This window comes from Crinia signifera, chromosome 7 (assembly GCF_055691185.1).
Source record: "Crinia signifera chromosome 7, ASM5569118v1, whole genome shotgun sequence".
In the NCBI taxonomy this organism is placed as follows: Eukaryota; Metazoa; Chordata; class Amphibia; order Anura; family Myobatrachidae; genus Crinia; species Crinia signifera.
The window spans coordinates 112,481,968-112,507,476 of NC_139223.1; the positions used below are offsets into that span (position 1 = coordinate 112,481,968).

General features: G+C 44.0%; 1 protein-coding gene across 1 annotated transcript in view; it reads right to left on the bottom strand.

Moving 5' to 3' along the window:
* The window catches only part of PTPN4 (protein tyrosine phosphatase non-receptor type 4), a 154,300-nt gene that overhangs the window by 56,331 nt on the left and 72,460 nt on the right, over positions 1–25,509 (bottom strand). Inside the window, exons 10-13 of the mRNA XM_083153651.1 lie at positions 22,681–22,769; positions 18,070–18,133; positions 12,119–12,291; positions 6,373–6,441 (exon numbers count right to left, since the gene is read on the bottom strand). Of these exons, the coding sequence (XP_083009777.1) occupies positions 6,373–6,441; positions 12,119–12,291; positions 18,070–18,133; positions 22,681–22,769 (395 nt within the window). The remainder of the gene's footprint in view (positions 1–6,372; positions 6,442–12,118; positions 12,292–18,069; positions 18,134–22,680; positions 22,770–25,509) is intronic.

A 25,509-nucleotide genomic window follows, 5' to 3' on the forward strand; every position in this document is an offset into this window, starting at 1 on the left:
TTCTCAGGCGTTTCCAAACTGAGAGTGTGGGGGATATTGTTGGGTGGGGAGGGTTGGGTTTGGGTAGCTTGGGCAGCCAGGTGAATATTTCAGGGAATTGTTGCAGGCACACGCCTTCCAGTTCCACCCACTGTTTGGAAGTTCTATTTCTAGTCCAATCTAGAATCCTAGTCAGGGCGATCGCCTGGTGATATAATTTTATATCAGGTAGTTGAAGACCGCCCTGATTTGAAGGCCTAATCAGGGTGGAATGTTTAATTCTTGGTCGCTTACGAGACCAAACAAATTGCTGGATCAGAAATTTAACAGTGCAGAACCAGGATTCCGGGATGTCGATTGGGAGGGCCTGGAGAGTGTATAGCAGTTTGGGTAGTGTGTTCATTTTTACTACATTCATCCTACCTATCCACGAGAGTTGTTTATGGTGCCATTTGCTATAGTCGTAGCGGAGCGTTCGAATCAATGGTTGGAAGTTTAGTGAAAAGAGTTGAGACAAGTTTCTGGGGATTTTTATTCCTAGATAGGTTATATATGTATTACTCCAGGAGAAAGGGTAGGAGCTCTTGAGGCCCATTGCAATATGGGGAGGGGTGGAAATGTTGAGGGCACGTGATTTAGTCATATTGATTTTGAAATTAGAGAGGCGACCAAACTCTTCTAGCTCGTGCATCAAGTGTGGGAGAGACGTGGTTGGGTTTGTCAATATGGTTAGGAGATCATCCGCGAACATTGCCAGTTTATAGTTCTCGTCCCCCACCCTAATACCCGAGATATTGGGATTAGCACGAATCGCCCGGGCCAGGGCTTCAATACATAGCACAAAGATCAGGGGTGACAGTGGGCACCCCTGTCTCGTACCGTTGTTTATGGGGAAGGAGGCAGACAGTGAACCGTTGACTCGGACTCTGGCAGTGGGGGAGTTGTATAGGGCCAGAATCCTGTGCAGAGCTATGGGTCCCAGACCAACATGCTCCAGCACAGACCGCATGAACCCCCAGTCGACTATCAAAAGCCTTTTCGGCATCTGTGGATAGGAGAATTGTGGGAATATGGTTGCTTGATGCCAGGTGGATAAGGCTCAAGATTTTAGTGGTGTTGTCCTTGGCTTCTCGGCCAAAGACAAAGCCTACCTGGTCATTATGTATCAATGTGGGCAGTAGTTTGTTGAGCCTATTAGCCATTAGTTTAGCAAAAAGTTTGAGGTCGACATTTAATAGGGAGATCGGCCTGTAACTGGAACATGCCGCCGGATCCTTTCCTGGCTTGGGCAGAACTGTGATATGGGCCTCGAGAGAGTGCGGAGGGAGGGGAGAACTTTTGGAGATAGAGTTAAATGCTGAGAGGAGGATAGGTGAGAGTTTATCTGTGAACATCTTGTAGTAGGCGATAGTGAACCCATCCGGGCCCGGGCTTTTACCCGCGGGGCTGGAGGAAATAGCGTTATCTAGTTCAAATTGGGTGAAGGGTGTTTCGAGGGCTTCCTTGTCGCTTTCGGAGATGATCGGGAAAGCTATTTTGTTTAAGTATGATTTTATCTGTTGAGTAGAAGGGAATTTATCGGGGTCGGTATTAAGGTGTCTCAAGTTGTATAGGGCAGAATAGTAGTTATGAAAACAAGAAGCTATTTCCGGGGTTTGGAAGCATATGGTTCCGGAGGGGTTCTTCATTGAGCTCACAAAGGAGGCCGACCTCTGAGCTCGAAGAGCGTTAGCCAAAAGGCGGCCTGGTTTGTTGCCCCATAGATAATATTTACCTCTACATTTACGTAAGGAGTGTTTAACGCGGTCAGAGACAAGCTTATTCAGTCGGTCCCGTGCCTCTGTGAGCTCCACCGGGGGTGGACCTGTTGTCGAGGTCTTGTGTTGGGCCTCGAGAGAGTGTATAGTCTCTAGGAGCTTTGAAATTTAAACTGCTTTTTGTTTCTTCATGTAAGATCCCAACTGAATAAACTTGCCCCGGAGAACACATTTATGTGCTTCCCATATCGCCAGTTTCGTAACATCGTCAGTCATGTTAGATTCGATGTAGTCCTGAATGGTCTTTTCTATCTCGCTTCTGCAGTACGGGTCCTGCAGGAGCGATTCGTTTAGTCTCCATGACCATTGGCCTTTGGCTCTGGTGTGAATTTTTAGTGTTAGGGATATTGGGGCGTGGTCCGACCAAGTGATTGAGCCTATTGATGTTTGAGTTATCGAAGGAAGGTGGTGATGACTGATGAACAGGTAGTCTAGTCGAGTGTAGACCTGGTGTGGGTGTGAGTAAAAGGAGTAGTCTCGGTCGTAGGGGTGGTAAACCCTCCAAGAATCTACTAATTGGAGGTCATGAAAAGCCTTTCTAACCTGGCGGTGTTTCAAATTGGAGTACCGAGGCGCTGGGTTGGATGAGTCTATATGTGGGTTCATGACCCAGTTAAGGTCTCCCCCGCATATAACAGTCCCCTTTAGCAGGGGTTCAAGAGGTGGCAGATGTCGCATGAAAAAAGAAGGCTGGTCTTGATTAGGGGCGTATATTGCAACTAAGGTGTATTGTTGATTGAAAATCAAGCAGTTTATGAGAAGTATTCTGCCAGGTACCACCTTGTGGGATGTAATATCAGTGACCTGTAGCCTGGAAGAAAATAAAATGGCGACCCCTTTGGACTTGCTATCTGGGGTGTTATTATAATAGGCGATAGGGAATCGTTTGTTGGTTAGGGAGGGTGCACGGGTACTGATTTTGAAGTGGGTCTCCTGAATTAAGGCTATATCCGTCCTTTCTGTCCACAGGGTTCTAAGGAGAGTGGACCGTTTCTCGGGTAGATTCAGACCTCTGGCATTAATGGAGGTGATTTTAAGTGTCTCTATGGTGTTCATGGTGGATTCCTAGTGAATCTCGCTAATGCTAAATGGCCTTGGGGTGGAGGGGTGGGGGAGGGTTGGAGGTGAGGTGTAGGGAAAAGGGATGGAGAGGGTGTGTATGTAACATAACAAGTATTGAAATTCCCCGCAACTGGGGCATCGGTATGTGAACTTAAAACCGACGCCACAGTAAACATAGAAACGTGCGGGTGAGGGGGTGCAGGGGATCAGCGATTTCAGGGGGAAATATACTATAGTATCGTAGCATATATGAACAGCCATTTTAAACAATTAACACTACTGCACACGCGTAGGAGTAAAACATAACAGTGTAGCTGAACAGTATTTTATCTTCAAACCTAGGTATCTGAAAACGACCATAAAAGATATATTCTAGTAACTGTCATAACTTCCAAGTACCATGGGTAGGTAACCAGTAACTGTCTAATCTAGGCATCCGGTCTGATGCGGGGGGAACATAGTAAAACTGTGTCGGGTAAGTTAACAAAGACTCTCGAAGAGTATATAATTTCCAGGCATTCTGGGGTTACAAGTGGGGGACTTAACCTATGTCCCAACGGGAGAATGCGGGGTGGCTACTTAAACAATACCTTTCCGTTAAACTAGGGACATAACAAGTATCAATGGGGTAGCGGGCCCCATGCATTTCCTAGAATGGATTATAGCCCGCCAGTTCTGGGTAACCGGGGGGGCGTTCCGCCGAAGGCGATGGTTATGACTCTCGAGATACAAAGTCTCACGAGTCTGTTGAAGTCGAGCCCTCGGGAGGGATGCCGTGGCGTTTTCCGGGGCCTCGAATTGTCTGCCAGGAGCTAGGTGGTTTTTGGGGTATTGAGTTGACTGCTTGAGATAATGGATCAGTCCAATCGGGCGTCTCAATGTTCGGGAGCCCCAAAGTCGAGCAGAAGGATGAGAGATTTGTTGGTGAATGCAGGGAGTGTGTTTTCCCTGCATGGGTAACCTGAATGTTGAACGGGAAGCCCCATCTGTATTTGATCTGCCTCTTGCGTAATTCCTCAGTCAGTGGCCGAAGTGCCCTGCGTTGTTGTAGGGTAGACCAGGATAGATCTTGGTATATCTGGATCGTGTCTCCATTAAAATCGACTCCTTCCAGGCGTCGGGTCTTACGCATGATTTCTTCCTTTTGAGAGTAGTAGTGGAGACGGCAGATGACGTCTCTTGGGCGGTCAGAGGAAGAGCCGCGAGGTCTCAGGGCTCTGTGGGCTCGGTCAAATGTGATTTCGTCGTTTGGGTCGTTGCCCAGTATTTCGTTAAATATTTTTGTTAAGGCATTTGTTAGCTCGGAATTTGTGACTTCTTCCGGTAGGCCTTTAATGCGAATGTTATTTCTCCTCCCTCTGTTGTCCAAATCTTCCATCTTAGCTTTAATCACCTGTATTTCAGACGATTGCATCGAAACTATCTCCGCCAGGGATGCCACAGTTTTATCTGTAGTTTCTTGACTATCTTCAAGCGTTTCTAGGCGATTTGCTATAGTCGAAATGTCTTGTTTGACTGATGCCATTTCTTCCCGGATGGCAGAGTGGATGGCTTGCATTGTCGGTAGGGTTTTAATGTACGACAGAATTTCGGAAAGATCGTTTCCCATTTTAAAGACTGGCGCTGTTGACGAGCCGTCCGCCATGGTCGGGCTTGGTGGAGGAAGGTTGTTCAGGGGGGATTCTGGGGCGGGGTGTGGGAGTTCTTGGCTCGCGGGAGTAGCGAGGAGAAAAGGCCTCAGATTTGTTTGGGTAGAATCTCCTTTGGGTGGATGGGTATCTCTCTTTTGAGCGGATTTCCCAGTTTTGCCCATGTTATATAGGAAGAAATTCGGACAGTCAATTACATCTGCTCGCAGAAATGGGTACAGCGTGTGCGGTGTTAGATGATGGCGGTATCACTGTTTCATTTAAGGGGATTCCCCCTTTTTCGCTGATCCCCAGAGGGTGGCGGTCACATGTTTAGAGTCATTTCTTGCTCATTGTGTGTGTTAGAGGATGGAGGGGGTGGTATCTGGCCCTCCGGGTTCTCTGACCGAGATATGTATTTTCAGCTGCGAATCCCGATGGTCCCCAAGGAGGGAAGGGTGGTGGAGAGTGTATTAGGGGGCAAGCTTCGGGAACTATTGCTGGGTATATAGCTGGCCCTTTATTTCTGGAGACTGCCCCTGGGGCCCCCGCTGCCCGCGGTGCTCACCTATATGGCCTGTATGTGCTTAACTTTTCCTCCAAAATTAGCCAGGTTTAATATAAGCAGGGGGGTGGCCTCTTGTTAGGGGGGTCTGTGGGAGATGGGAGCCCAGGGACAAGATGTCTGCCACAGGGGGCTGAAGACACTACTGGGCTCTGTGTGTTAAGTGGGGACCTGGGCAGTGCACAAGTCAGGGACCAGGGAGGCCCCAGCACTAACCTCTGCACTGCGTGTGCAGCCTCCGGCAGCCTGCGGCTGTGTGGCCTGTCTCCGTCTCCCGTCGGGTATCCGGCGGGTGTCAGCTGAGCGGGCGGCGGTGCTTTGATGTGGCCGGGTAGGTGTCGGCTCCGGCCCAGGGACCAGTTCTCGGGCGGTGGTGGTCTCCGGTGGGGACAGCGGCTCCCACAGGCTCTTATTTCTATCTCCGGCGGCCCTCGTCCTGGCGTCCGGACCGCGGCATCAACTCCAGGCCCCGGCTTCAGGGAGTCGGGTAGGCCGCAACCTGCAGAAGGACAGGAGGTCCCTCCCGGCTCTGCAGCAGCTACCCCTCTCGCAGCGGCGGGTAAGACAGAAGCTCCGGGGGTCACCGGGGTAGATTGTGGGTGTTGCAGTGGGGTTTTCTAGGCTGTAAACGGCAGGCTTAGGGAGAGCTTTTCTAAGAGCAGTCTGCTCACGATGGCCGCCAAGCCACGCCCCCAGTTATATAAATTTTTGAGATAAAGACTAGGGTAGTACGGATGGTGTAATGGTTAGCATTACTGCCTCATAGCACTGAGGTCATGGGTTCAATACCCACCATGGCCATAACTGTGCAGAGTTTGTATATTCTCCCCCGTACTTGCGTGGGTTTCCTCCAGGTACTCCGGTTTCCTCCCACAATCCAAAAATATACTGGTAGGTTAATTGGCTCCCAAAAAATTAACCCTAGAATATCTGTGTGTGCATGCACTTGTGGTAGGGAATATAGATTGTAAGCTCCACTGGGGCAGGGACTGATGTGAATGGTCAAATATTCTCTGTAAAGCTCTGCGGAATCTGTGTGCGCTATATAAGAAACTGCAAATAAATAAATAAATAATAAATAAAGACTACATCTTAACACTCCTATAGTATCAGAGAATGGTGCAATCCAAAAAGAAAACTATTGGTCTTTCCCGAGTGAAGCTAAATGCAAATCACATCCAGAACTGTATGTGTTGCCAAACCATAAACACAGTATTGTTGTGCGGGATCCTTTAAATAGCATTTTTACAAACAAAAAAAACATAAGAAAAAAAAATATAAACCATAGCAACATAAACAATGTGTGTAACTGAACCCTTACCGTGCAAACACCCTGTGCTTATTGGCCTTCTCCTTTCCATACTGCACAGACTGCACCTCTGTCCGCCCACTTCAAAGAGAGAAAATGCATTATTATTAACGTTTATTCATAAAGTAACAACATTTAATGATGATGATAAATCAGAAGCTATGTAATACACATAATATACAAATTAAAATGGCTCAATAAAGGAAGGTAACCTGTGTGGTACTCAGGTGTTGTAAAACTACAAGAATAAATGCCCTGCCAGCCAAATAACCACAATGTGCGGTTTCAAAACCACTGAAACCCCTGGGATGTCCAATAGTAAATAAACATAAAAGAGTAACTCCAGACCTTCTCACCTTAGCCAACAGTTAAGGTTCCCATACACTATGGCCCTTATTCAGATCTGATCGCAGTACAAATTTGTTCTCAAAATGGACAAAACCATGTGCACTGCAGGTGGGGCAGATGTAACATGTGCAGAGAGAGTTACATTTGGGTGTGGTTAGTTGAAACTGAAATCTAAATTGCAGTTTAAAAATAATGCAGCCAGTATTTACCCTGCACAGAAACAAAATAACTCACGCAAATCTAAAGGTGGCCATACATCTACAGATCGATTGTCAGATCTGGCTGGTTGGAACAAAAACCTGGTAAGGGATGAGTGACAGTTTATGGCAGTTTTCCAGCATTTCAAAACAAATGGTCAACTGTCATTTACTCTCATCCATTACCAGGTTTTTGTTCCAACCAGCCCAATCTGACAATCGATCTGTAGATGTATGGCCAGCTTTACTCTCTCTATATATGTTACATCTGCCCCACCTGCAGTGCAAATGGTTTTGCCCATTTTGAGAACACATTTTTACTGTGATCAGATCAGAATAAGGGCCTATGTCAATTTGTCCTGATTTCACTAAATCAAGAAATTGGGTGAAATCGGCCCAAATAACATGTTTGTCACATCTAATCTGATGTGCGGTCTTGTGTGCATCGGATCGAAGATCATACATGCTGCATGCAAGATCTCCGGGTCGGACCCCCTCCTGGAGTGAAAATTGGAAAGCAAACATTTTTATTCATCATAAAGACCTGTAATGTTTACCTTATATAGGAAATATAATCTTTATTTTTTACACAACAGTTTTTATTTGGATTTATATAACAAATGTGGGTAATGCTGGCATTTTTAGCAGATATTTTTGCGCATTTCTCATAGAGCTATTAACACTCAAAGGGCGGTATTCAATGCTGCCGGTGAGGGGGTGTCTGCAGCAAGGATCGCCGAAAACAAGCCATCCTCTCCGTTTAACCCCTGCGCCCTATTCAAAGTTCCGGGGGACTCACTGTCAGAGGATGGTGAGGATTCCCCGAACAGTTAGGTTTGCGGCTATTGCAGGGAGCCCGCTTCATTTTGCCGCGAGCAATGACATTTTTCGGGCTGCACACAACGTTTCTGCCTCACTGTAAAAACTCAGCGAGGTGGAAACGGCGGGTGTAGGGGGGTCAGTTGATACTTACCCACGAGCTGTGATGGTGAGTAATTAGCACTGCTTTCTGTCACAGCTCACCAGGTGGCATTGACTATACCCCAAAGGGTTAAGATTAATTCTGCATGGATAGAATTTCTCAGCAACACACTATTTATTCCGAAATAAGTTTTGTATGTAGCACAGCACAGACACATGAAACCAACAACCATACAAAGAAAACCTGTGGCTCTGATAAAAAAAAAAAAAAAAGACACTTTTTGCTATAACTAAAGAAATTTTATATTATATTTGTAAAATGTTAATACAGGTTGAGTATCCCTTATCCGAAATGCTCGGGACCACGAGCATTCCGGATAAGGGAAAATTCCGGTTTTTGGAATATTTTTTTTTTTCCATACTTACCTGCCCCATGTGGGTCTCCGATGGTCCCTCGGCGTCCATGGAGTCCTCCGGCGTCCACGGCAGGCCACCAGCACCGTCTCCGGCGGTCCCAGGAGTGCTTTGCGCAAGTTCCCAGGCACGCCGGTGACGTCACCGGCACGCGCGCGCACTCGCGCAAAGCACTCCTGGGACCGCTGGAGACGCCGGAGAGGATGCTGAAGGCCTGCCGTGGACACCGGAGGACTTGGTAAGTATTAAAAGAGGGTTAGGGGGGGGAATTTTTTTTTTAATTATTCCAAAAAAACCACGGTTTTTGGAATAATTCGGATACGGGATGCCCGGATACGGGATACCCGACCTGTATTACTAATATATTATTGAAAACAAATAAATGTGATATTGTAACAATTTACAATTACCACAGTAATTAATAACAGAATACAAAATTTAATTTTCTGGTTTTTACAGGTGTTTTACCAAAACTTTAAAATGTTGTCTCCTTTCGAGGATCTGTACATAAAATTGTAAGAAACAAAGTAATAGCTAAGAAAGATATTTTAACCTTGGTTTATGAAAGTCATCATAACAGGTGAATTTTGCTCAGCCTGGTCTTAAGTTTCAGACAGCTCATGCTAAACCGGGACATGCAGGGGAAGGGAGAGTGGGACAGTGCTGGAAGTGTGCTCTCTAGTGACCGAGAGGTTACACAAGGAATACTGAAGACAGATGTGGGTAGATCTGCAAGCCAAGATATGGCTCAGACAATTTTTAGAAACGGACAATTTGCCAGCACACTTGAGCCTGTCAACCAGCAGTGAAATATCTGACACCAACATGAATGGAGGGGAGGGACTGCAGGAGACTCGGGTGGAACTGGATCTGTCAGAAATGTTCAGGGCCATCAGAGAGGAACTTGGTAAATTTGTTCGATATATTGAGGTACACAGGCGCCGGCTAGTACTCCAAAAATAACCAGCTCTCCTGCTGTGGTACTGCAGGTCAGAGTAATCGCTGCATGTGCCAGTGCCCAGTTTTTGAAAGCTGCTATTTTACCATTATCAACAGCAGCTAGTTTTATGCATATTGTGAGCACTTAATGTGCGGTCACTATATAAGCACAGGATAAATACATAGAAAAGGGTTGGAACTGAAATGGTTAAAGTGTAATAGAAGCGCCAAAAAAGATACTTCTTTAAAAGTTCCATAAAATAATCTACTCAGGTAAGAAACAACATTAAAGTCTGTGTTTTAATGAATTTGTTAAGGCGATTTCAGCAATCATCGTTGTCCATACACGCTGCGAAAAAAAAATCGCCCGGTGTGTGTGGACCACAACAGTAAAAGGAAACTTTTTTCTTTTGCGTAAATTAAAGTTTCTGCCTAGTTTATTTTTGTTTGTTTAAAAAGAGAATATAACAAATAAAAATGGTACTTGTTTCCTATCTGGGCGCCCATCGTGGGTACATCGTATGCCATTATAATGACATGCGATGCGACCGACGCGATTACCGCGATTTTACATAGGGACCAATGTTAAATGTCCCAATTGACCCGCGATGACCGCGATTTACCATAGGAAACAATGTTAAATGGATCAATTTCCCCAAATTATCATAGGGAACAATGGGAAATGGGGCAAAAACACCCCTGAACATAAAAATGTCCCCCCAAAAGTAGTTGACGCCACCCCGCCATCAACGTGAACCCTAAGCGTGGCGAGCGCAGCGAGCACGCGAGGGGTGGCGGTACGCGTCCTCCGACCTTTTCATGCCCTATTATCCACTAGGGCATGGAGTGAGAATAGAATAGTGTGGCGAGCGCAGCGAGCCACCGAGCCCGAAGCGTGTCGAGCGCAGCGAGCCCCGCGAGGGGACGCGGATACCTTCACAGTTATACGCGTCCCCTCGCGGGCTTCCCAGGTGTCCATGGCGACGCGGACACCTGGGAAGCCCACGAAGGGACGCGTTTACCTGTGAAGGTATCCGCGTCCCCTCGCGGGGCTCGCTGCGCGCGCCACGCTTCGGGCTCGGTGGCTCGCTGCGCTCGCCACACTATTCTATTCTCACTCCACGCCCTAGTGGATAGTAGGGCACGAAAAGGTCGGAGGACGCGTACCGCCGCCCCTCGCGGGCTCGCTGCGCTCGCCACGCTTCGGGTTCACGTTGATGGCGGGGTGGCGTCAACTACTTTTGGGGGGACATTTTTATGTTCAGGGGTGTTTTTGCCCCATTTCCCATTGTTCCCTATGATAATTTGGGGAAATTGATCCATTTAACATTGTTTCCTATGGTAAATCGCGGTCATCGCGGGTAAATTGAGGCATTTAACATTGTTCTCTATGGGAAAATCGCGGGCATCACGTCTGGCCCATCGCAGCCGATTTTTTATCGGCCGCGATGCCCGCGATGGCCCCGATTTTACCCCCGATGCCCGCGATTAAAATCGTGGGCGCCCAGATAGGAAACAAAGTACCATAAAAATTATTAAAGTGTATTAAGAAAAATTCTGCTGTTGGCTTCTGAGACCTTAGCAGAGTTATTGATTTAAGTTAAGTGAGACCTGGATGAGATATTTCTCATCTATATGGCTACTAAGAACATATATAATTCATTAATGTGACGACCGAACTCTGTCGAGTTAGTACCCTAACTGCAATGAAGTAAAAAAACTTCACTATTAACAATAAAAACTCTCTAAAAAGGGGGAAAGTTATTTAGCTGCCAGGTTTACCCAACAGGTAATTGATTGCACTAGGCAATCAATTTGCAGTTGGAACTCCACGGTAATCTCCAGAGGCAGCATTTGTTGTTGTAGCATCAGGAGTTGAAGGGAAAAATATGTGAAAAGTGTACCCCTCCGCATTTAATGTCGTGGGAAACACATTCTACATTTTACGTGAAACCAATGGGCATGGCTTACTGTGCAGGCAACAGGCTAATTACAGTAATTGTAAACCTTGCAGCTAATGGAATTGCACCTAAAATTTGGTCATCTGTAATACATGTCACATTATATACTAGCAATTCAGAATAATATATTGCAAACTGCAAGATTAGAAGTGGTCAGTCAGTGGTGTAACTTGAAATTTTACCCCCCCCCCCCCCCCCCCCCAGCCAAAAAAAATGTCTCTGATGCAGCCAACATTAATTATATATTGTTTTACCTACAGTACATGCTTGTTGCCAGAGGTTTCTTTCTTATTGCCAGGGGTTACATGCTCATTGCCAAGGGGTTGTTGCTTGTTACCAGGGATTACATGCTCATTGCCATGGGTTGGGATCATTTGGCCGTTAGGTCGACAGGCCGTTATGTCGACAGTCAAAAGTTGACATGGACACAGTTTAAAGTGCACTGCATCCCCTCGCATTACTCGCTATGCGTCGGGCACGGGGCCTCGCTACGCTCGTCACACTATTTTATTCTCCCACTACGCCCTAGTGGATGGTAGGGCATGAAATACCGCCTGTCGGCACATGTCGGCTCAAAAAAAAAAACCAGTGAAAACCCCCATGTCGATCTTAGTATTGCCAATGTGTTCATATATACTTACTTCTAACTATTGAATATAGTCACTGATTGGTGAGAAACTCGGATACCTGCATATGTGGACAAATAGCCCTGACCTGATTAGAACCTTCCTACACCAGTACAGTGATGATCATTAGTTTAATTGTGTTTCCAATATACCAAACACTATTTTAATTGTGTAATATGGTAAACACAGCTTAGTATGGCTGGTCAACCAAAGTCTACCATGCATAACCAGCTCTGGTCTTTTGGTGCCAAAACAGTAAACGTTACCATGGATCTGTGCAAGTACAAAGATATTACCAGCCTACAGAAGATACAGGAATAGCTCAAATTAGAATGACAAGACTAGCACCTACCAGTACCGAAACCTGGAGCCCAAAGTAAAATAATGAGCAAAGAAATTCTTGTGAGGTGGCAGTGGAGTGTCCAGCCGGAAAAAGGTATGATGTTCTACACACGTCTTCCAGACGTTCTTGCATGCTCGGTAATTCACCATATTAAATCCCAGCACGGTCTCCCGATACTCATTCTAAAAACAGATAAAACTGCCAGTCAGCAATAGATTTTGCACCAGGAGGTTACGCAAGTAAGAGTGCAAGATGCAGCAAGACTCATTTAATTCACATCACATGAAAGAATATAATTCACTACTGTATGTTACAATTTCATATATGCGCTTTCCAGTCTGTTTCAGATGTACTGGCAACATGCTGTCCATCAGTTTTATTGATTTTGGCACCAACCATGGATAAGGAAAAATACATTGGGTGAAATTCAATAGGATGAGAGATTCAGAAAGTTAGAGATTTGGTAGGAAATCTCCAGGTTTTTTTAAAAGTGGCAATCATTTACACTGCAAAATCAAACTGGGTTTGCCGTGTAAATGATTGCCACTTTAAAAAAACTGGAAATTTCCTACCAAATCTCTCACTTTCTGAATCTCTCATCCTATTAAATTTCAGCCACTATTTCTGATCTGCATTTAACAGGAAGAACAATTTTGGCTATGACCGTCTCAAGGGATTTCCAATTAACATTATATACATTTTCTGAGTCACTAAAGGAAGCAATTGTTAGGCCACTTCATTAAAAAAAAAAAAAAAATTTAGACCCCGACTGCATGTGCAACTACAGACCGGTATCAAATCTTTCTTTTCTAGGAAAGGTTATTGAGAAAGTGGTAACAACTCAACTAGAAACCTGCCTGTCAGCCCATGATATTTATGATCCATTCCAGTCAGGATTCAGGAGAAGACACAGCACTGAAACAGCCCTGGTATGTGTGCTTAATGATCTTCTGATGGCAAGAGACAGAGGTGACTGCTTAATCTTAATCCTTCTGGATCTCTCAGCAGCTTTTGATACCGTTGACCATGATATTCTAATTCAGTGCCTGCAAAATTTCTGTGGGCTGGTTGGCACAATTCTTAGCTGGTTCAAATAATTTCTCACTGGTAGGTCACATAGAGTTTCATCTGGAGCGTATTTATCATTACCAGTGCCACTTCCATGTGGTGTCCCGCAGGGTTCCAGATTATCTCCCATGCTTTTTTTTTTTTTTAATTCAGTAATTTTTATTGAAAGCTTTGACAATAATAAACATAGGCAGAGTGACTGGACGCATTAATTATGGCAGTGTGCATATGCAATAAGGATACCTCGTGCTTTAACATTTACGTATATAAAAGCAAATCAAGGGTGTACATGTTAGCAGGATTATCAGTATAACATGGTGTGGTACATTCAGTATAGAAGTAAAGTCAATGCCCGAAGGCGCCATTCGGGCAGACAATTATAAGAAGGACGGAATATAGTGACAAGTCCCACGTATCACAATTGGCACATATGACCATCTTGCAACCATTATGATTATGAAAGATTCGTATAACGCAAAAGCCACAAAATACAAGAAGGAATATTAGACGTCTAGCCACTAAATCTACCCTACCCTCAACTGACAAAACAAAATTCCAAAAACCCCAAAGCAAACCACCCCATAACCCCCCACCCTGTATGACCTAACCCTAACCTAAGTATACCTGGATCCGATTAACATAACCCCTACTCTAACCACAGAGGAGAAAAAGTAAGTGGCCTTTAGCTGGTGAAAGCAGCTACTCTAGCCAAAAAGAAAACCTAACTTACCACTCCCACCCTAATCTCCCCACCTACCTACTATCCCACTAACTATCCCCTCCCATCCATACTATCCACCAAAATAAAGAATGTTGAAAGGAGAACTACCAGGGGCATAGAAAAAAAAAGGATATCACTACATCTATACTAGCCACCCCTTCCGTGCTGGGTCCAGGTGGCCAGAGGCAATCAGAGACAGCAGCGGGCCTGGGTGTGCAAAGCGGCGGATCAGGCAGCTGATGATGCGGACAGTCAGACGGCCAGGAGCTCTGACAGCGGCCATCCCCCCGTACAGGAGCAGCGGCAAGATGGCACCTGCGCCGGATCTCCACCCCGCAGCAGTGTCTCGGCGGGCCGGATAACTCGGCAGCGGGTGGCTCAGGATATCAATCACAGGAGCGGAGACAGCGGGAGACTGTAGTGTGCCCTGCGAGGATCCACAAGGAGACATTCCGCAGATGTAGCGCGGCAGGCTACGAGACGCCACGAGGAGACTCCAAGATGGTGCCCGCTCACCTGAGAAGCTCAGAATGCCTCAAGCCAAATGAGCTGCCGCGTCCACTGGAAGCCGTCTGGTCGGGCTCCGAGCAGTGAGCCAGGTGCAGGAGAGCTTCAGGGGCACCAGTGAACGGGTCTGGACTGCCGACGGTCCCTCAAACAGGATAATTAGTAGGATGAATAGAGGAGCTCGCCTACCCTGCGGCTGCTCCCAAGCTCGGCCAGGCCGCGCCCCCCATCTCCCATGCTTTTTGCTGTTTACATGCTACCACTGGTTGAAATAATCATATGTCATGGCTTGGTTTACCACTGCTATGCAGATGATACACAACTATACCTCTCCAGGTACTGAGAACCCAATACCAACCCTAAATGGCTGTCTAGCTGAGCTACAAGAGTGGATGAGTGCCAGTTGGCTGCAACTGAACCCTGATAAAACAGAGGTGCTTATGATAGGTCACATGGCAAGACTGCAGAAGAGCCAACCAACAGGACTTACGCTTGATGGTGCAGAACTTAAAAATATGGAACATGTGCAGAATCTTGGTGTCCTGGAAAGTGGCTTGACACTTAAACATTAGGTATCAGCCACAATTAAATCCTCATTCTATCATCTAAGGAATATAGTCAGAATCAAGCACTTAATTCCCTCAGAAGAAGATCTGCCTAAAGTCATACATGCATTTGTATCATCGCGCCTTGACTTCTGCAATGCCCTCTACCTCGGTCTCCTAGAAAAAGCATTGCACCGCTTGCAGATGGTACAAAATACAGCTGCAAGGCTATTAACCAACCAGCCCCATTCCAGCCACATAATACCCATTCTGTACTCCCTTCACTGGCTGCCTATAAGATGGCGAATCATTTTCAAGATTGACTTACTGACTTTTAAAGCTCTACATGACCAGGGCCCAAGTACCCGCAGCAGCTTCTGATCACTTATTGTTCCACTTGATTTCTGCGATCGGTTGATGAAGGACTACTAACAGTACCCAGCATTACCCTGAATTCATCTGGGGGTCGAGCTTTCAGTGCTGTGGCTCCAACTCTATGGAACTCACTTCCCCGCTTAGTTCAAAAAGCTTCCACTCTGGAAACATTAAAAAATAGACCAAGACGTTCCTGTTCACCCAAGCATTTCACTAATGTCCCTTGTAAAGTTTGTTTTGTATTCTGTGCTGTAAAAGGCTAATGCAAGCACTGAGTCCTATTAGGAGAAAAGTGCTATATAAATAACAACATTATTATTATTATTAATTAGTGATAATTGCAGATAATTATGGTCAAAATCAGTAATGAACACACCCTTCCCCTCTACCTTACTGACAAATATGACAAAAACATTGATGAAAAGCTTCCAAAATATGGGCAGAAATGGTTGCATTTCTAAGATAAAAAGAAAATCTATTAGATAATCATGGATGCAACTGGCAAATTGTATCTATAAAGTAAACTATACAGCTCTATAAGATCGAGCCAAAAAGACTCCATAAATATAACCAACAGAGGGGGGTGGGGGGAGTTCTGAGATAAACATACATTCATGCACGTATATATTTATTTAGCGCACATACAGTATGTTCCGCAGCGCTTTTCAGAGAAAATTTGAACATTCACATCCATCTCTAGCGGAGCTTACTAAATATATTCCCACCACATGTACACGCACACACATTCATTCTAGTGTTAATTTTGTTGGAAGCCAATTACCATACCAGTTTATTTGGTAGGTTAATTGGGAGAGAATATACAAACTTTGCACAGGTAGGGCCATAGTATTTCACTTTATGAACTAAAATAGCAGAATGGCATTGGAAAATAAAGATTGATAAAGCATGATAACCACATAGCCAGGACATTTTACTTTGTCCTCACTGCTGCATTGTGCACACTGGCAGCTATCTCTGGCGCTGGTGGAATGTATAACCAGATAAAATGTGCATATGACTAGACTGTCCCGAACCTAAAAATAGAGTTATACAGTGTTCTGGGACTGTCATGATAATTTTCGAAGCTTCAATCAATATGTGGTCAACCTTTTACTACTCAGTCATTATTTATTTACTAACAGTTTCTTATATAGCGCACACATATTCCGCATCGCTTTACAGAGAATATTCTATACATTGACATCAGTCCCTGCCCCAGTGGAGCTTACAATCTATATTCCCTACCACATGTACACGCACACACATTCATTCTAGGGTTGATTTTTTTAGGAGCCAAATAACCTACCAGTAGATTTTTGGATTGTAGGAGGAAACCGGAGTACCCGGAGGAAACCCACGCAAGTACAGGGAGAATATACAAACTCCGCACAGCTAGTGCCATGGTGGGTGCTTAGCCACTTTCTTAGGCAGGTCAACGGTGCATTTATTTGTAGGAATATCAATGATGTCCTATTTTAATTAAAAAACAACCTGTAACAGTTTTTTAATCAACTATTGCCTGCACTAATGAAAAAAATGTATTAATGAAGCTTGCTTATTCGGGACAGTAGCTGAATGCTTTTTTTTTTACATTAATACAAAATATACTTTATTTAAATTTTATTTGGTCACCCTCTTTTGGCCATTCCAACTTTTTAGCAGAGCTCACTGGGTGAAAAAAGGTTGACATTGGTACAATTACAAGAACACTGTATACTGTAGCATACCTAGGTGGTGGTGGTGGTGGCTGGCACACCCCTTAAGCATGGGCCTCACCCACTGCATTCCCCCATTCTGTCATTGCCATGGCAACAATTTTACATCATCAGCTTAACCAGATCCACTGTGTAGCTTTGTGACCAGATATTTTTGCGGTGTATTGGTTAAACAAAAATAATTGATATTTATTTTAGGTTGAATGATAGGTTATACAAGATAAATGTATATGTTTTTTTTTTCATGACAGATACAAAAGCACCATTAGTAGTATTTTCAAATACTTTTTTATAAATTATTAAAGCCAAAAAAAAACCATGCAGTTTGACTTATGGGTATGTAGTGAAATGTCAACATTCAGCAATGGCCGGAAGGAGTGCGTTAGGGTAAAAGGCTGCTGGAGGAGAAGTTAGGGTTAGGTACTAGAGAGAGAGATAGAGGGTAGTAATACCAACCAGCAGAAGTCTTCTAGGATCCGCTGGAAGTCATCCGGATGACCCGGAAGACACAGCTGGGCCTACCAGACCTGCTGTACCTGGTAAGTCACAACTAGGTCATAAGAGATATTTTGTTGACATTTCATCAACATGATGAAAGTTGCTGTAGTCAATGTCAACATGCTGCATAAAGTAATTATGACCATGTAAAAATTCTTATGTTGCTATTATGTTTGCAAAATAGACCACACGCTAAACAAAGAGATGGTTGTCTGTATTATTTTTACAGCAAGAGCTAATCTGGACCTTGTTACCTTCTCAGACCCATTAACAGAAGTACAGAAATCACAATGTGGCGATTTCCGCATGCGCGTGTGAGCCCCGAAACTACGATCACAGGAAGTAGCAATGTCGCAATGGGGAGTGGCGCCTGACAATTTGGAGGAAGCGGTCCGAACGAAGGCTCTATGTGCATGAATTTAGGTGTGTAGATGCCACTTCCAAGACAATTGAAATGTGACAAATAGGGAATGATGCCACCATAACTTTACAGGATAAATAGTATGAACATGTTTATGGCATATCACTTACCAGTTCTTTCCTTAGCTGAATAAAAAACTGTTTGCACTTGAATGAAATTTTTACGATCTTCAACCTTTAAATGGAAACCGACAAAAAAAGATATGTTAAGTCACAAAATTTCTCACTGGTCTTTTTCAATTTAATGACGTGTTTGGCCTTCTGTGCGGGAATTAGATTACAGTTTTGCCAAGCAAGACTTGGGACTTCTGATAAAGCATAAGTACTATGTCACATCTCACACTACAAAAAGTTTTGGCCTTTATAAAATTAAAATGATCTAGACTGGAAGACAAGCAGGAATAATAAGAGGATTTATTTCAGAATGTAATTTACAATTTGTAAGAATCTATTCTGGAACCTACTACTGCTACTGCTACTGCTACTACTACAAGACTACAATGCATAGTCACAAAAGAATATAAACTGGGTTAATACAAAGATGACAACCTAAACTTATAGACCCATCAGATTTTGAAAAATGTTTTAGCAGTGAGATCACTGATGTTCATGTAAATGGCTGGGGAGGAATTGGCGAGTATCAGAGCCAATTTACAAGCTTTTATCAGAGATGTGCAGACAAGTTAAGCAGGAGAAGACATTTATATCACTAATTAGTGAACTGATTTTTGTTTCGTTATGGCTTATATTAATCCCCTTCTCCCCCAGTCGTCAATATATTACGCAGGAGCAATGATCGCAGCATCACAGTGACTGTCACCGATTGCTGAATGGAGAGACGGACAGATATGCTTGCCCACTGCAATGAAGCACAAAGAGTCTGTGCCTGATTACAAGATGTCTGATTTACATGAATATTTGCTGTCTCTCCAGTTGTAAATATTCAAAATGGTGAAGGCCATCTGGAGTCAGCAGGAGGGCCAAAAAAGTTCCCCTAAAAAGGAAATGTTACTCAAACTTTTTGTCTCTTTATGGCAAATAATAGAAAATTATCTTTAAGAAAGTTCTTCTTTAAGTGTAATTAATCTAGTGATATCAGTGGAAAAGCAATAAGAAAAAAAAAATGTCTGTCAGTAATGTAGCCAGAGGTCTCTCTTCCTGCTTGTGCTCATCCTTAATTCCCCCTGTGCTCCTTCCAGACACAGATGTGATGTCCCCTTGACCTATTTTCCAAGCTGGATTGCCCCTGCATGAATTCAGTGACCTTCACCAACTAATGAAATCTTGTTTATTTATAGCCTGAAGTTGCCGAGCCAAGGAAACAGTCACAAAGTGAATTTTATGAATGTAAAAAAAAACAGATCCACACATATTCTTGGGCTGATCCACATATGAAACATTGATTTGCATCTATACAATGCACACTCCTTTCTGGATGACAAATCCAGAAAGAAGTATCAAAAGTGCATTATTTTATTTCTATATTTTACCAGAGGTAGCTTATACACACAGAGCAATTTTGTGCTCTTTTCTATGAAATCTGACTAGATTGCTTAGAAATTAAGCACATCTCTCCGTGTGTATCCCCGAGTGATTTATTATCTCCTGCTAGGGATGCAGTTAAAATCCCGGCGGTCGGGATCCCGGCGTTCAGAATCCCGACCGCCGAAATGCCGACACATTCTCCCTCCTGGGGTGTCCACGACACCCCTGGAGGGAGAATAAATTAGTGTGCCGAGCGTAGCGAGGCACCGGGCCCGCTGCGTGGCGAGCGCAACGAGCCCGCAAGGGGGGGCGATCCACGTCCCCCCCTTGTCGGCATTTCGGCTGTCGGGATTCCGGCGTCGGGATTCTGAACGCCGGGATCCCGACCGCCGGGATTCAATACTGAATCCTCCTGCTAACTAAGTCAGTGCATGCAGTCAAAATCTAGTCAAATTGCTTGATATTGATCACAATCTATCATTCTGAACCACTACCCGGCCTTTTGTTGCTTAGCAAAATTGCTTAGCACAAATCTCTCCATGTGTATGTGCACTCCATGGGAGATCTGCATCTAGGGCATACACACGTAGAGATCTGTGCTAAGCAATTTTACTGGTGTCAAGATCTCCCATGGAGAGCACATACACACGCAGAGATTTGAGCTAAGCAATTTTGCTTAAGCAAAAAAAGGCCGGGTAGTGGTTCAGAATGAGAGATTGCGATTAGTATCTCTCATTCTGTACACACAGACAGATTTGCAGTCATTTGCTAAGCAATCTGACTAGATTTTGACTACATGCACTGACTTAGTTAGCAAGAGATATTTAATCTCTCGGAGCATACAAACTGAGAGATCTGGGCTTACTTTCTAAGCAATCTAGTCAGATTGCTTAGAAAATAGCACAAATTTGCTCCGTGTGTACACCCCTTTAGTGTGTATGCCCCTATGATAAATAATAAAAATAAATAAATAAAAACTGCTAGCTGAAATGACATAATTACTAACTAATAGTGAGCAGGTGAATAAACAAAAATCAATTTATTTAATCATATTATTTCAGTTTATATGCCTTAATATTCTTGTCCTTTAATTAGAAATGCTACAATAAGTTTTAATAATAAGTGTTGCAACAGCTTTCTAAAATATTTAATTGAGGCTTTACACACACATCTAAGGGGTTGTGTTGTGTAAGCCCACCCTCATTCTCCAATATATTTACAGAAATGGCAGGCCTTAATATTCTGAGCATGTGCTCACTATTCCTCCAGGGTAAAAGCTGTATTGATGTAATAACCCCTCTAGGTGGGGCTGACACAGAACACACCAAGAACCAAGTAGCATCAACATTTTACTTTTAGCAGTCTATTTGTCTGCTTATTGATAAGTATTTCATTTGTAGATGTACGTACCCCTTTGTAAGGTTCTACCCAGATACAGACGTAGGCGAAATCACATTTGCAACAATTTTTAGAAGGGAGCGGATCTGCTAATATAAGCTAATTATAAGCTTATGTTATGTGTACAGATACACCCACTGGTGGCATTTTTGCCCTGCTGCTTATGCTCAAAGAATGTCTGTCACAAATAAATCATGACATGCCTGCGTCTGACTTGCCCCCCATGTTACCTGCCACAAATCCTCACGGACCAGCAAGCAATGCATATCTAAAATTGTGCTGCAACTGTCAATGCAAGACCATCAGCATGAATGCAGCAGTACTATTGCTCAACTGAGCAAACACTGGCATTTCAAGCAAGGTGTGTTCACCTCTGAACCTCTGGTTTACTCATTAACCAATATAGAAAACAAATTAGAATCCACATAGCAGTCCATTAAGTAATACACAATCATATTATAATTCACAGCCTCTCTTCCTATTGTCCACCAACCACTACTAATCCTTCATACAAGGGCCATTATTCTGGTTCACTCTCAGAGGCAAATTCCTTCTTAAATGGACAAAACCATGTTCACTGCATGGGGGCAGATGTAACATATGCAGCATAGTGTTCATTCTAGCACCCGCTATCTTTGAAAACGCATGCAGTTCCTGTTGCTAGAATGAACATTATATGCAGAGAGAATTAGATTTGGGCGACTTATTTTGTTTCTGTGCAGGGAAAATACGGACTGCTTTATTTTTACACTGCAATATAGATCTCACTTTGAAGTAAAACCCCACTCAATCTAATTCTCTCTGCACAAAATACATCTGCCCCACCAGCAGTGCACATGGTTTTGTCCATTTGAGAAGGAATTTGCATATGAGAGTGAACCAGAATAAGGCACTGGGTCTCCTTGCAAGAGCAAACCCCCAATACAATACATTCTTCCCCTATACACCTCAAAGTTGTCCTTTATCTTCTTACACCTCAGTCCCCACCTCCAACTGGTTGTGGATTGAAAAAGGTATTGGTTGACCCCAAAAGGTTGACATGCACTAGGTCGACATTGAGTAAATGTCGACATTACCCAAGTTAACATTGACAAAAAGGTCAAGGAAAAGGTCGACATGGAAACAGTCGACGTGTGGGAGGTGAATGGTTTCTTTTTTTTGCCAATGCCAACATATACCTCCAATTAGTGTTAGGTGTACCCTTGCATGACTCGCATTGGGCATGTTGCCTCCGCTCCTGATGTGCTTGGCACATTTACTACCCAATTGTAGTCCACATGGATTGTAAAGCATGAAGAAGTCCCACAAAATCCCCAAAATTGTGAAAAACTCATGCTGACCTTTTGTTAATGTCAGTCCTAGTACATGTCGAACCTAGACACTGTAGATAATTTAATATAGTGACATACCTCCCATCTTTATTATATGTAGAATAGGGAAACTCGCAGCGCCCAAAAAGGGGCGTGGCTTATGCAAATTAGGGCCACACCCTATTCTGTCAGATTGGGGGGGGGGCGGACTGCCAACTGCCCCAGCGGGACACTGCCACGTCCCCAAAAACCGGGATGTTCCCGTATGTAGCGGGACAGTTGGGAGGTATGTAATGTACTTATTGATTATTTTCCTTTACAGTCTTCACATATCAATTTCCATAACTATAACAAACCACAGAATTGTTGGACATGATAATGATTTCTATAGATAATCTAGTAAAGCTTATATTCATGGCTATTTTAGCTACAACAAATCAGGATGTTATCACAAAATAAGACAAACAATCCAATAATTTCCCATAAAACAACAGTCATGCAATAAAGGCATAATAGGCCATCTGCTTACCATGGAAAGGTGTTAATGCGTACCCTGTTTTTATAAATTACAATTCCTCCTGACATAACTCCAATCAGGATTTCATTGTTACTTTGATCCTGTAACAAAAAACAAACCAGATTACAACACAAAACTGGAACTAGAAAATGTCCCCATACATCTATTTTCTGTGCGCTGCAAGTTATGTTACACATAATGATGAGTGTCATGTTACTTGGTAGCAATTTTCTCCATCAAAATGGGTCTCATTAGCAAAGTGTACGAATAGTACAAACAAGTATCACTTGACACAAGAAAAAAAAGTGGTGCGTCTAGAAGGGCTGTTTAATGCGCAAGGAGGCTGGATGTCTGCCGACACATCTGTAATGCGAAAGTATTGAGGAGGAAGGACAAACCAAAAGTTGACAACTCCTCTAGGATGGTAATTAGGGATATCAATGACAACTCCTCTGAATAGGCATAATCATACTTTACAGGCACTTTAACAATCAAGGAAATTTGGCTTCACCAAAACAAAAAGCATTGAAAGACAAAATCTGATGCTGCAGGGTTTATATGTCTATATGTTGCCAATAGGACCAGCATAATGTAAAGATTTAGGGCCAGATGTACTAAGCTTCAAAAAGTGATAAATTAGAGAGTGATAAACAGCCAGCCAATCAGCTCCTGCCATGTTACAGGCTGGGTTTGAAAAATGACAGGTAGGAGCTGATTGGCTGGTTGTTTATCACTCTCCACTTTATCGCTTTTTGAAGCTTGATACATCTGGCCCTTAGAGAGATTTTATAGTTAACATGATTCTTAGCCACGGTTTGTGTATTTGACTGAAATACCCAGACCTAGTCATTTTCTAGTTTCTATACATTCCCATGTGGAGCAAGTTATCCACCTTTTTGGGTAGACCAACATTAGCAGCTTCAGATTTAGAAATGCTAACCAGAGGCCATATTTGTGGCCTCTTTGCTTAAACATCCAGTCGCAGATTTGGGAGCGGGGGCCAAATCATTCAATGGTCGCCGACCATCGTATGATTTGGAAGGTACACACAAAATGAAGACACTCTCTGGTGTCTTATCTTTGCATGTTTCCTGTACGGGAAGAGGGGGGGGGGGGCAGATGACATCCAGTTATGTCAGCTGCCCGCCCTCGGTAGCCACATCACTGCCTAATTTCCATGGGAAGGCCCAGCATGAAAGCCTGGCATTCCCATTGGCGCACCCCCTCTCCGTCACACCATGCCCCCTGCCCGCACTGGTCGGAGCAAACAGGACGGCGAACTAGTAGTTCGCTGTGCCTGTTCGCACCTCAGCATATGCACATGCGCAGAAATGCATACGCGCAGAAGGGAAACATCGCTCCCCTGTGCGAACAAACCAAAATAAGGCCTAGACTCTATGTCTAATTATTGTGTGGCCCACACTTTTAGTTTTTCTTATTCAAATCATCCTATTTCATGAATCCCTAATGATGCTAAGAATTTAGCTAACATATTGTTAATTCGCCTTAATCAGATTATCACCACTATAATCCAGACCAGATGGATTTCATATCAGGCAATCTACTTTGGTAAATAGAAGATATATTTTTACATATTTGCAGAACTCCAGTAGAAGGTGCCTTTTTGTAGGATTCTTATACGGCCTACACACATGCCGATATTAAGGCATTTTCTAAGCGATTTTGCTTAGTTTGGCAAAGTCGCTTAGCAAATGCCCTCACATCGGTGTATGTGTGGGGGCTATATCGGCATCCGTGCGCGTCCCCGCGCGTCTTTATCGCTGGCCGAGATTGATGGACAGTGTCCATCAATCTCGGCATCGGCAGTGTTCTCCCACCGGAGAACACTGGCGCTGTCTGCTCGCTTAGCACACAGAGCTGACAGCTCGCTCTGTGTGTGGGCTGTCAGCTCTGTGTGCTAGGCGATAGCGGCGCAGCACAGCCCGACCTAGCATAGCTAGGTAGCCCTGCACACATCGCAATGTGTGTAGGGCCCTTTAAAGAGAGGAATACTTCTCGGTTATAGGTTGCTGCTAAAGCATAGGATTCTGAGGAGATGCCCTTCCTGTGTGAGATACTGCATTACTTTGTTGTAGGCCCTTCTTATTTGAACTTGGTTCATTGTATTCATTGGCAATTGCTCAAGCCTATCTTAACTTTTTTGTCTCATCTTCATTTCCACTGTTTAAAAAGGTACGATGCACGTGTGTACCTTGCCCTTTTGCACTGGATAAAGAACTCTTAGGGGGGTATATAATGTGAGAATCTGACTCAGAATCCTGGGCTATTTTTTTTTCATCCGCCAGTAACTTGACAGTTGGAATTCAATGTTACGGCTGTCAAGTGTCGGAAAATCCGTGGATTGGCGAAAATGACTGTGGATTTTCAAAAATAGGTGAGTGCCGATAAGGGGATTTTAGTAAGAACTTACTGTTCGAATCCTTTTCTATGAATCCTTCCTGGTGACACAGCTCAACCATGGGATGTAGGAGGGTCCGAAGGAGCCAGGCACCTATGCTAAAGCTTTGAGAGGCAGGCTCCTCCCTTCTGCATCCCAGCATTCCTCAGTTCAACTTTCAGAGCACACTAGGATACATTAACTCAGTACAATGCCTGAACATATTAATTTGCACAATCAAGTAATTATAACCACCATAGCATGACAACACATGAAACGGCATTATTTACTGAGCGTAAGGGAGGGATCGCTGCGTCACCAGGATGGATTCAGAGAAAGGAATTTGAACGGTAAGTTCTTACAAAAATCCCCTTTTCTCTTTCATCCATCCTGGTGGCAAAGCTTAACCATGGGACGTTCAAGAGCCGGTCCTTTGGGAGGGT